This window comes from Mandrillus leucophaeus, unplaced genomic scaffold, assembly GCF_000951045.1.
Source record: "Mandrillus leucophaeus isolate KB7577 unplaced genomic scaffold, Mleu.le_1.0 Scaffold118, whole genome shotgun sequence".
NCBI classification, from domain to species: domain Eukaryota; kingdom Metazoa; phylum Chordata; class Mammalia; order Primates; family Cercopithecidae; genus Mandrillus; species Mandrillus leucophaeus.
In genome coordinates this window covers 4,035,554-4,047,837 of record NW_012100098.1, presented here as the reverse complement: position 1 = coordinate 4,047,837, position 12,284 = coordinate 4,035,554, and the positions used below count along the sequence as shown (strand labels likewise).

General features: G+C 50.5%; 1 protein-coding gene across 2 annotated transcripts in view; it reads left to right on the top strand.

Moving 5' to 3' along the window:
- The window catches only part of PRPF40B (PRP40 pre-mRNA processing factor 40 homolog B (S. cerevisiae)), an 82,059-nt gene that overhangs the window by 60,942 nt on the left and 8,833 nt on the right, over positions 1 to 12,284 (top strand). Inside the window, exons 3-15 of one of the 2 annotated variants that reach the window (XM_011964880.1) lie at positions 6,974 to 7,054; positions 7,833 to 7,976; positions 8,292 to 8,357; positions 9,028 to 9,055; positions 9,292 to 9,317; positions 9,450 to 9,560; positions 9,870 to 9,990; positions 10,080 to 10,104; positions 10,329 to 10,535; positions 10,775 to 10,898; positions 10,981 to 11,045; positions 11,543 to 11,707; positions 11,810 to 11,918. In XM_011964880.1, coding sequence (XP_011820270.1) covers positions 7,037 to 7,054; positions 7,833 to 7,976; positions 8,292 to 8,357; positions 9,028 to 9,055; positions 9,292 to 9,317; positions 9,450 to 9,560; positions 9,870 to 9,990; positions 10,080 to 10,104; positions 10,329 to 10,535; positions 10,775 to 10,898; positions 10,981 to 11,045; positions 11,543 to 11,707; positions 11,810 to 11,918 — 1,209 coding nt within the window. In that variant the 5' untranslated portion in view covers positions 6,974 to 7,036. Of the gene's footprint in view, positions 295 to 6,973; positions 7,055 to 7,832; positions 7,977 to 8,291; positions 8,358 to 9,027; positions 9,056 to 9,291; positions 9,318 to 9,449; positions 9,561 to 9,869; positions 9,991 to 10,079; positions 10,105 to 10,328; positions 10,536 to 10,774; positions 10,899 to 10,980; positions 11,046 to 11,542; positions 11,708 to 11,809; positions 11,919 to 12,284 lie in introns of both variants that reach the window. The other variant, XM_011964890.1, reaches the window with a different exon arrangement.

Below are 12,284 nucleotides of genomic sequence, written 5' to 3'. Positions count from 1 at the left end.
GGGGGTGGCTTCGCGGAGAAAGATCTGGAAAGAAGAGGGGGCGGAGATGAGGGGACCAGGGTACAGGTGGGGACCAGTTTCCCCTCCTGGGATATTTGGCGTGCGACATGCCCCTCCCCCAGCCCCAGCGCCCGTTTCCTTTGGAAGCCTGGGTGCTCCTCAGACCACTTGGGACTCCTTGCTTCACCTTCCCGCATTTGCAAGAGCTTGTCTCCTGAGGCGAAGAGGGGGCCTCTGAGGAAAGGGGCTCCCAGCCCTGGCCATCAACAAACTAACGACTCTGTGTGACCTTGGGCAAGTCATTACTTTTCTTTGGGCCTCAGATTTCCCATCAATTTTTTAAAAAAGGAAATGCATGAAAATTAAATCCCAGATCTCTTCCAGGGTCTTAATGAAGAGGTTTTTGAGGAGGAAGTTTAGGAGAATGGGTTTGGTAGGGAAGCAAAGGAAAGGATGAAGATGGAGGCGAGGCCTTGGGCTGGGGCGGGAGAAATCCCCACGGGTGCGGGGGGGATGGTAGACAGAAGGCCTGCCGGGCTGGGGCGGGCTAGCCATATCCTGTTGGAGGGATGGAAGAACTCTAAGGAGAGGAGGAGGTTGAAACCTAACTCCGCAATGATGGAGACCAAAAGTACCATTCGCTTCTTCAGAGGGAGAGTGATGAGATGGCAGGATCAGAAAGAAGTAACAGGGGCCGGGCGCGGTGGCTCATACCTATAATCCCGGCACTTTGGGAGGCCAAGGTGGGCGGATCACCTGAGGTTGGGAGTTTGAGACCAGCCTGACCAACATGGAGAAACCCCTTCTCTACTAAAAATACAAAATGAGCCGGGCGTGGTGGCACATGCCTGTAATCCCAGCAACTTTGAAGGCTGAGGCGGAAGAATCGCTTGAACCCGGGAGGCAGAGGTTGCGGTGAGCTGAGATCGCGCCATTGCACTCCAGTCTGGGCAGCAAGAGCGAAGCTCTGTCTAGGGGGGGGAAAAAAACAACAACAGGAATACTTTCTAATAAGGCAGATCTTTGGGGGAGCAAGAGGAAGAGTAGGGCTGGTCCAGGAAAGTTGGAAACTAGGATGGTCTGAAACGGAAGGGCAGATGCTGTTTGGGGCAGCTGAAGAAGGACCGCAGGTAGATCACAGGATAACCAGCTGGTCGCTCAGCCTTTTTTTGTGATGATGGCTGCCACTTTCTGAGAGATGTGCCTCCCAGCCTTCATCTTCCAACACATATCACTTCAGGGAGTGGGATTGAGTCAGAGACCAAGTGGACCTTGGGAACACCTGGCTCGCTGAGGATTTCTGGATTGTATAAGGATTGGGGTTAAAAAAGAAAAAAGGAAAATGTATCTCAATGTAAGACGTATCATCTGTGGCGCCATCATCCTTGCTGGGAGGCAGCTTTGTGAACTGGTTGAAAGCACAGGCTTTGGGGTCAGACTGCTTGGATTCCAAACTTGCCTCTCCCATTTAATGTCTTGGAACCTTGGTCAGGTTACTTAATCTCTGAACCTCATTTTCTTTATCTGTAAAATGGGAGTAATAACCTCTAAGATGGTTGCCAGGATTAAATGAGTGTTTGGCACAGTGTCTGGCTCATAATAAGTGCTCAGTAAATATTAGCTATTAGCTATTATCGTTCCCTTTTTCTGTTCTTTTCCTTTTGTCTCTCCATTCTTGTCCTTTTCTCCTTTTGTTCTTCTGAGTGCTCAGTTCTGAGATGCCCTTTAGATGTGAAGTCTCAGAAATGTTGATTGCATCTTTGGTGGTGGGGAAGGGGTGGCCCCTCACTGGCCCCGGTGAACATATGATCAGATGATCAAGTGTCTCTTCATCATCTCTCAGCCCACAAATGTGTTTTTGTTCCAGGGAAGACACGGGATCTGCTTCTCTTTCAGCAACCATTTCTATATCCTTCCCTGTCACTAGTTATTTCTTCATATTCTCACGCAGAAATAAAATAAGACCCAAAGTTTTATGGCACCGCAGCAGGTAGGAGAGGAACGGGGTGTTGCAGGAAAGTAGGGACGCAACACTGGAAGCTCAGGAAAGGAAGGCCTTTGGAAGTTCCATAGTAGTTTATGTTTATTCCATTGTTCTGTCCTCTGGGGAACTGTCCAGAATAGGCCAGTGTCTGAATCCTGGCCAGAGGTCTTCATCCCAAGTTGAAGATGACTGTATACCGTTAGCTTTATTAGGTTTTCCCATGCCAACATTTCATTCCAGTTTCTTTTTTCCAAGCCACAAAGACCTCTGTCAAGCTACCTCTCTCTGTCACAGCCTATAGTCAGATAATTTATACAGATGTACATACACACACGTGTACTCGCTGTTTTCAAAATGCATTTTAGGATATTCCAGTATGCAAAAATCTAATAAGGTTAGAGATGAGACTGCATTTGATCACAGCACTTTGTGTGCAGGGCCCTGACTAAACACTTGGGGGAGGTATAAGAGGAGAAAACTCAATCCCTGAATGTAGGGAAATCCCCACGTGAGTGGGAGACAAGCAGTCCCACATGAAACACCCAGCAAACATTCACAGAGTAGCATGTCACTCTGCAAAGTAGTGCATCATTTATCCTGAAGGGACACAGGTAGGAGTGTGTGTATGTGTGTGGGATAGTCATAAGGGTAACCTGGAGGAGGTGAATATTGGATCATCTTGAACAAAGCATGAGACTGTAGAATAAAAGAAATGTGTTTCACCTGAGGGTAATCTAACAATTCTGTGCAAAAAGAGGAGGAGGGAAGCCATTGAGTCAGGATGAGCAAAGGAGAGTGTGGGGTGGCCTTCGTTGCAAGGCTTTGACTGTTAGATGAAAGATTTTGTAGGGTAGGCAATTGGGAACCCTGTAAGTTATCAATAACATGTTGAGTCGTTGGTGATTTAACCACTTAGGTTGCAGGGGATATACTAGATTGCAAACAGACCTGCTTCATGTGGTAGGAGTTTTTTTTGTTTTGTTTTGTTTTGTTTTTTTGAGACGGAGTCTCGCTCTGTCGCCCAGGCTGGAGTGCAGTGGCCGGACCTCAGCTCACTGCAAGCTCCGCCTCCCGGGCTCACGCCATTCTCCTGCCTCAGCCTCCCGAGTAGCTGGGACTACAGGCGCCCGCCACCTCGCCCAGCTAGTTTTTTGTATTTTTTAGTAGAGACGGGGTTTCACCGGGTTAGCCAGGATGGTCTCGATCTTCTGACCTTGTGATCCACCCGTCTCGGCCTCCCAAAGAGCTGGGATTACAGGCTTGAGCCACCGCGCCTGGCCAGGAGTTTTGCTTTTAAGGGAGTAGGGCCAGAGGGCAGATTGGATCCATTCCTGGTTCTGTCCCTAACCAGCAGTGGCTCCTTGGACAGATTATTCCCTGAAAAAGGGGGATACCTGGGGTGACTGCCAGGGTCTCCTCCAGTTCTGACATTCTATGTTCCCTGAATAACTACTAGACCTAACTTACCAGTGGCCCCCTACTGTTTTGTAGGACTTGCCAAGACCATTTAGTCATTAAATTAACAAATATTTATTAGCACCTACTTAGAGGGTGGTAAGGAAAACACAGTGGGAACTGGATATGAGGTGAGCAAAAACAGATGAAGTCCCTGCCCTTCAGTGTTTTCAGTCTAGTAGGGGCCACGGATATTATATTTCAATAATTCTGAGACTTATATTTGAACATTTGTCAAGTCAGGATGCATCTTTAAATTGACAGGATATTATAATTTGATTGGCAGCATTTGTTTTTTATTCATGCCAAATAGAATAATAATATAATCAGGATTGTACAAATAACTATAAAATCTTAGTGGGTACTTGCTGAAGGAGAAGGTATATGGTGTTGTACAAGTATATAAAAGAGGACTCTGACTAGTTCAGGGAGTTGGGAAAAGCTTTCATGAAGAAATGATTGGTAGATGTGAAGTGTATGTAGGCAAGGTGTGTGGGGTCGGCAGGGCCAACCCGGTTTTCTCAGGCAAAGGTGGATGCCTGAGGTGGGAGAGCTGAGAGAAGGTGAGTAGGGCTGGAGCTGAGACCCAGGAGCTCAGCATGGGGGAGGCTGGCAATGTAGCTGGGTAGCAGACCCCCTCATAGCCTCACTGGGCAGGGGGTTTACTAGTTACCCTAAGAGCAGTGGGAAGCCAGTGAAGAGTTTTAAGCAGGGGGCTAACAGTCGGAGGTGCACTTTGAAGAGCTTGTTATGGCTGCTGATTGGAGTGGATGTGGGGAAAACAGTTGAGAGGCCACTGCAATTAGATGAAAAAAGATGGTGGCTTGGACAAGATGGGGGTGGAAAAGGAAATGGAGAGAAATGGATAGATTCAAGAAATCTTGAGGAGGTAAAGTTAACAAGACTTGGTGATTTATTGGCAAGGAAGAAGGAGTTGTAGAGAGTGACTCATGGGTTTCCATTTGGACAACTGATTGGTGCGGTGCCAGTCTCTGAGACAGGCTTCCCTGGAGCCTGGTAGGACCCAAAGATGTTAGAGAGGCTCCTGAGGCAGCTTGAGATAGGAAAGTGTGACACAGAAAATTGTATTTCCACCACTATTGATTAGTTTCTGACTTCCCATGCTGAGGAAAGCGTCAGGGGCAAGAGCAGGTCTGAATACAGAACTAAAGCAGTTGAGCACTTAGAAAAGGTGAGTCACATTGGAGTAGTTTAGCTCATACCCTTTTCTTAGGACAAGGTGAAGGATAGTTTTTTTGGTTGTTGTTTTGTTTTTTTGAAAGAGTCTCACTCTGTCACCCAGGCTGGAGTGCAGTGGTGCAATCTCAGCTCAGTGCAACCTCCACCTCCCGGGTTCAAGCAATTCTCGTGCCTCAGCCTCCCCAGTAGCTGAGACTACAGGCATGTGCGACCACACCTGGCTAATTTTTGTATTTTTAGTAGAGGTTTCACCATGTTGGCCAAGCTGGTCTCGAACTCCTGACCTCAGGTGATCCGCCTGCTTGGGCTCCCAAACTGTTGGTATTACAGGTGTGAGCCACCGCACCAGGCCAGGAACAGATTTTTTTTTTTTTTTTTGAGACGAAACCTCGCTCTGTCGTCCAGGCTGGAGTTGGAGTGCAGTGGCACGATCTCGGCTCACTGCAAGCTCTGCCTCCCAGGTTCACGCCATTCTCCCACCTCTCCCGAGTAACTGGGGCTACAGGCGCCTGCCACCATGCCTGGCTAATTTTGTTTTGGTATTTTTAGTAGAGATGGGGTTTCACCATGTTAGCCAGGATGGCCTCGATCTCCTGACCTCGTCATCTGCCCGCCTTTGCCTCCCAAAGTGCTGGGATTACAGGCGTGAGCCTCCGCATCTGGCCAGGAACAGATATTTTAAAGGCAGACATGAGAGGGCATTTTTAAATGCTGAGCATTCTCAGCATAGGGGAAATTGGCAGCAGTGAGGTACCTTCTGTTTAGCCAGATACCACCTTTCCCTGGAATTCCTCCCTATCACCCACTAACTTTCAGGCAAAGAGGCAGAAGGGCTGGGCCCTTTAGCTCCATCTCCAAGCCTCGGTTCACTTACATGAGTTTGTTTGTTTGTTTGTTTTTGAATAGGCAATACAGTCATATGGCTGCGTATTCAAAAGATACAAAAGCCATACAGGGAAAAGTCTCCCCTTTACCTCTGTCCCTTTCTACCATTTCTTGTGTGTCATCTTTTGTCTCTGATTTTTATACAAATGATAAAAGTTTGCTGCACCTTGCTTTTTTTCCCACTTGTTAATATATCTTAGAGATCATATTGAGACAACAAGCTGCTTCATTCTTGTTTATAATTGTTTAGTATTGTATTTTATGTATGTGTATAATTTCATAGCCCTTTACTGGTGGCTATTCATGTTGATTCCAATCTTTTGTTTTTACAAATAATACTGAAATGAAAACCTTAAACATACAGCATTTTGGCCATGTAGGGCTATGCCTATAAAATGAATTTTTAGAATTAGAAGGTTCTATATAGAGGTTTGTTCCATTTGTTCTTCATTCATTCAATATTTGCTGAATACCTATTATGTGCCAGATGCTGGTAGGTACCAGGAATCCAGCTTCCAACAAGTCAGATATGATCCCTGTGTTCATGGAATGTTATTACACTCTTGTTGGGGAAAACATATCCAGGCAAACATAATAATTACAAAATTATATACATAAGGAAACTAAAAAGGGGATCAGATAGAGAAATAGGAAGGAGCTATGTTAAACAGAGTCAGGAAGTCGTCTTAAAGCTTATCACTTAAGCTGAGAACTAAAGAATGGGATGCGGACAGCCATTCGGGGTAGGACAGGGCAACCTAAGCTGTTCAAAGCCTACATCCACAGGGAGATAATTCAGGATTTGTAGAGGAGGGGATGGACACCAAAAAGGGGATAGAGGTAAAGTCAAAGAGATGAAGTTGGCAATTCGATGTGGAAGATGTCAAAGAAAGTAGGTGGCTAAGGATGCGGTCAATTAGGGCAGGAAACTGGTCATGAAGAGATGAGAATTAGGGAGACAAGCATTTAAAAGAAGAGCGACTATTTGTGTTGAGAGAGCTTTGGAATGAATCTCTGTAAATGGGCTAATTAAGGTAGGGAAACCAGAAAAGAGGTGACTCCCTCCCTAGATACTTTGGGAATAGAAGAGACCTCTAAGTTATTTGAGAGAGGCACAGCCTTGCCGACAGGCAGGAGAATGGATTAGAATCCTTGGGTAGAGCCAGTCTTTGCCTGTAGTGAAGCCTCCTTCATCTTTTCTGTTGCTTTGGCAAAATGGAAACTTTCAAAATAAAGATGACATTCAAGGGACTCAGCCAGCTGGCTCTGAGCTGGCACGAGAGAGCAAACCTACCAAGGGCTCAGGGCTTGGGGTGGGCAGGAAATCGGGCTTGAAGACCCTCCTGAACTTTGTGCTCCTTTTTCATCCTCACCACTTCTGCTTCCCTTCTGCAAAAAGCCCATCTCTGTGCCCATCCTGGGTCCTATGACTTTTCTCTCCCTCAACAGTCGGTTCCCGATTCTGGTCCCCGGCCCCCAGCAGCGCCTGCCCCCTTCCCACCGGGGCCCCCCATGATGCCACCACCCTTCGTAAGTTTTATGTCTTTCCCTGGGCTTGGCTTTTCCAGCCTGCACCCCCAGCTCCCCAGCCCCTAGCCACTGCTGCATCACCAGCACAGTTTTCCTGTAATGCCCCTTTTGCTGCCCTTGGAAGAGGGATGGTTTTACTTGGGCATTGGGGTGGGGAGAGCTGTTGTGAAGCTCTCAGTACATAACATTGACAATTCCCCCTTTGTCTTTTTGACCTTAGGACACACTGGGGCTGGAGGTAGGAGAAGTGGAAGGGAAAAGACCCCATTAATGTGAGGGCAGGGTGGGACTATCTGTCTCTTTCACTACTCCTTACCTGTGCTCTTTAAATATGCCACAGAATTCGGGCTGGAATGGCATTGGTGGTCATGAGTTGGAGAGAAAGGGATGGGAGGCAGGGGACTGGGGTACTTGGGTACCTGGATACCTGCCTTCTGCCCCTTCATCTGAGAGGCCTCTTTGGGGGAGAATTGCTGAAGAGGTGGAGCCTTCCAGTCTCAGTCTGGTGCTGTTAAACTTCCCTTATTATTCCTTTCCTTTCCCATTATAATTAAGAAGCTGTGCGCTTGCCTGTTAGACCCCAGTTATCAGTCTTTCTCAGTGGTGAGGAGGGAGGCAGTTTCATGCCTTGTGCTTCTCAAACTAAAGCCTTGGAATTGCCTCAGAGGAGGGTAGAGGGTCAGGGAGGGAGGTGGTGGATATTTCCTGACAGGTCCTCTCTTCCTCTGACAAGGCGATGTCTTCCCTGCTCAGTGTCTGTTCCTTTCCTCATTTCCAGATGCCCCCTCCAGGGATCCCCCCACCCTTTCCTCCGATGGGGCTACCCCCCATGAGTCAGAGACCACCAGCTATCCCCCCCATGCCACCTGGCATCCTGCCCCCAATGCTTCCACCAATGGGGGCGCCACCACCACTCACACAGGTAATTGTTTCTCCTCCCCTGGGGCCTCAGAAAACCCTGTCACTTTAGCTGGGGGTGGAGATAAGAGTGGGCATGTGGGCCTCAGAAACTGGGGAAGGAAGGGAGCTTTGGGGCAGATCCATGTGGACTTGTCTGCTGAATGACTGAGACAACTCTCAGGCAAGGTGAGAGGCCAGAAGCTGGGGATTGCCTGAGGAAGTGCCCAAGTGAGGGTCATGGCTCCAGTGAGATCTCTCAGGACCCTTTGAGGTACCCTGTCCCTCCTGTTCCAGCCCTTACCTTGGTGGTTGGTTTCTGTCTTCTTTGTATCCTTAGATACCAGGAATGGTACCTCCGATGATGCCAGGAATGCTGATGCCAGCGGTGCCTGTCACCGCAGCGGTAAGCGCTAGGGGCCAGCAGGTAGCAGGCTCTGCCCTGCAGTCCCGTGAGTCTGACTTGGAATACAGGGCTACAACCTCCATTCTTTCCCTCTTCTCATCGCATCCACCCAGGTCCCCAGCAGCACTCCCCACACTCAAATCCTCCTCGCCAGCCATGTATTCAGCTCTTCTAGTTTCCCACTCATCCCCAAAAGCATATACATTCTCTTGTTACTCCCATGCCTTGTCCAGCTCCCTTAAGGAGCACACTTATTTTCACAGAGCCACACACTGTGAACACATGAATACAGTTCTTCACATCCTCTTTGTCCCCAGAAGAGTCAGTAGCACCTGGGGATCTTGCTGTGCCTTCTTATGCTATTGCTCAGTGTAGCAGAGTCTGGGTAGGATATAGAATTTGGCATCCACTGTGAAGGAATGTGCCTTGGGAGTTGTCTCAACCAAATACTCTCACTTGAGGAGAACGAAGAATGGAGCTGCTATGTGATTCTCCCCTGGGATCCCAGAGCCACGGCCCTAAAGGGTGGGGGAAGCCTGTTAGGGAGCAGACATCTCTAGGAGCAGGACACATGGATTCTGGCCTGGCCTGCTTCTCTATCCCCCATGGCCTGGGTCCTGGGGGCCACTGGGCTTGGCCCCAACCCTTCCCCCTCCTCTTTCTTCGGCAGACGGCTCCGGGTGCGGACACCGCCAGCTGTGAGTCTTCTGGGGGTCTGCTCCCCCCAGGCTCGGAGGTTGGGGGGCATAGGGGAGAGGGGACCGTGGACTGGAGCCCACCCTGGATCATGCCTGTTGGGATGCCAGGGAGCCTGGGATATTGATGGGACCAGGGGAATATTTACTGGGGATGGAATACGGGAGGCATAGGTGGGGATAAGATGGAGGTTGGAGCAAGGACTTAGTATGTATCCTGTGGCTTTTTTTTTTTCTAGCTGCTGTGGCTGGGACAGGCCCTCCGGTGAGTTCTTCCAGCTCAGGGGTCTCTGGGTAGAAAACCTGAGAGTCGGGGACTGATGGTTACGTCTTTGGGGTGAGGAGAGGCTTTTGAAAAGGGGCCTTGACTACCATTCTGTGCCCCCCCCCCACCCAGAGGGCCCTATGGAGTGAGCATGTGGCCCCAGATGGGCGCATCTACTACTACAATGCTGACGACAAGCAGTCCGTGTGGGAGAAGCCCAGCGTGCTCAAGTCCAAGGCAGAGGTCCTGAGCTGGGCTTTCTGGCCCTTCCTTTCAGCTGCCCTGACCCTTCCAAGTCTTTGGCCTTCCCTTAGTCTCTAACCATACTCATGATGGTTCCTCTGATCCCAAGGTCCAGGGTCCCTGACCACTCCCCACCCTCCCTGGAAATATCTCCATAGGATCTCAAGAAGTCCACCTTCCCCAGTTTGAGCCAGGCCAGGTGGTAGCTAAAGGTTCCTGTGTCCTCTACTCACTGGGTCTCCTTAGCTCCCCTGACTGGCTGGAGAGCATGCCCAGCCCACTGATGGCTCCTATCCCATCCTCTTGCAGCTGCTCCTGTCGCAATGTCCCTGGAAAGAGTACAAGTCAGACACAGGCAAACCTTACTACTATAACAACCAGAGTAAAGAGTCTCGCTGGACCCGGCCCAAGGATCTGGATGACCTAGAGGGTGAGACGTCCTACGAGTGGGCCGGGTCAGGAGTTCTGGAGGTTCTCTGTTGCCCCTGTGACTGACTGTGTTATCTTTTCCCATCGCAGTTCTAGTCAAACAAGAAGCTGCAGGGTGAGTGACTTGCCCAACTATCCATTTATAGTTGGGGCACCTGGAGTGTGGGAATAGACTCTCTCGCTATGATTTCTACACTGTGGGAGGAAGAGCCAGTTTTGTCTCCTTGTGGAGTCATCCCCTCTGGCCCCAGTCTTTCCCAGGATAGAGAGACCAGCCAGCCCCTGAACTCCTCCATTCCTGCTCTCCTCCTGGACACTGCCCTTCTGGCTCATCTGCAGGAAACAGCAGCAGCAGCTGCCACAGACACTTCAGCCACAGCCGCCTCAGCCACAGCCTGACCCCCCACCTGCACCTCCTGGCCCCACCCTAGTGCCCACAGGCCTCCTGGAACCTGAGCCAGGTGGGAGTGAAGATTGTGATGTGTCGGAGGCCACCCAGCCCCTGGAACAGGGGTTCCTGCAGCAGCTGGAGGAGGGCCCCAGCAGGTGAGGGCTGCCCCCCATGGCATTCCCGATGTTGGCCTCAGACTCCCAGCCTGGTTCAACCCTTGTCCTCTGCTGGGCCTCTCTCTCAGGAGGGGTTTGAAGATCTGGGTGTGACCTCTGAAGGGCAGAAAAAAGCTGCCCTGAGGAACAAGGAGGAGATGATAGGTTGCCAAGAGTTCAGGGCACTGAAAGCTGTGAGGGCTGGGGGACCCTGTGGCTGAGTCCCCTGTGCCCTCCAGTTCTGGACAGCATCAGCCACAGCAGGAGGAGGAAGAATCAAAGCCAGAACCAGAGAAGTCTGGCCTCAGTTGGAGCAACCGGGAGAAGGCAAAGCAGGCATTCAAGGAACTGCTGAGGGACAAGGTGCTGGAGTGGGGCTCCCAGGGAAGGTTTGGAGGGGGCTGGAGCAGGGCAGGCCCCATGACTCCCACCTGCTTCATTCCAGGCTGTCCCCTCCAACGCCTCATGGGAACAGGCCATGAAGATGGTGGTCACCGACCCCCGTTACAGGTAGGCCTGGGCAGAGGGAGCCAGGCCCTGTTCATGAGAGCTGCTATGCTAGGGACTTCCTAAGAAACCCCAGCTCAACACTCAGCCCTAAGGGAACCAGAGTCAGGACAATGATAGATTGGGCTGGGGAGCAAGGGGAAGAAAAGCTGGAGGGCCTCCAGGAGAAGGAAAGGAAAGGTATCTGACACAACACATTCAATAAATGCTTATTGGATTGAATCAAACTGAATTGAATTAATTGGGGAATGAGGGTGCTGGATAGGGTGACTTGAGAACCCCAAAGCAAAAGGGCCCAGTATTTGCAGTGTCTTGGAGCTGCATCTCTTCCCCTCACTTCCTGTCACCCCTACTTCTCCATGAATGGTGTTCAGATCCCAGACATCTGTGCCCTTGAAGCCGCTGCAGCCTGTAGTGTCTCATGACCCTCCAGTGTGGGCTGTGCAGGGTGGTTCAGGGTGACTTCTCTATCCCCATCCCACTCCTACCCTTTATCCTAGTGCCTTGCCCAAACTGAGTGAGAAAAAGCAGGCATTCAATGCCTACAAGGCGCAGCGGGAGAAGGAGGAGAAGGAGGAGGCCCGTCTAAGGGCCAAGGAGGCCAAGCAGACCCTGCAGCATTTCCTGGAGCAGCATGAACGCATGACCTCCACCACCCGCTACCGGTCAGGGGGCCAGGCTGGACTGGGGGCTTGGGAACCCTGAGAACACAGAGGTCCAGGGTCTCTGTTCTCTGTCTACCTACTCACAGCTCATATGCTCTACAGGCGGGCAGAACAGACCTTTGGAGACCTGGAGGTCTGGGCTGTGGTCCCTGAGAGGGATCGAAAAGAGGTTTATGATGATGTCCTCTTCTTCCTGGCCAAGAAGGAGAAGGTAATGGTCGCTGGGCAGGATCCATCAGCCCATCTTATCCTGGACTTTCCTTGTCTTTGCTTTGTTATGGACCCTAGCCATTTACTTCTCCACTTCCCCAGTGTCCCAGCTTCTGACTTGGAAGCTGGCATGGGACTTACACATCCCATTTCTGCTCTGGGCCTATAGTCCTGGGTGTAGTGAGGAGAAGTCTCTGAGAGATGGGTCTGTAACCTGTACTCCCTCCCCTTCCCTGAGACATGAAAGTCTTGAGTATGGCCTTCTTCCTACGGTTCCCTAGCTACCTTTCCCCAGGTCCTCCTCTGCCCAGGCCTACTTGGGTAGCTCTGGCCTGCCCTGCCTCACCCTGATCCTGTGGCTCCCCAG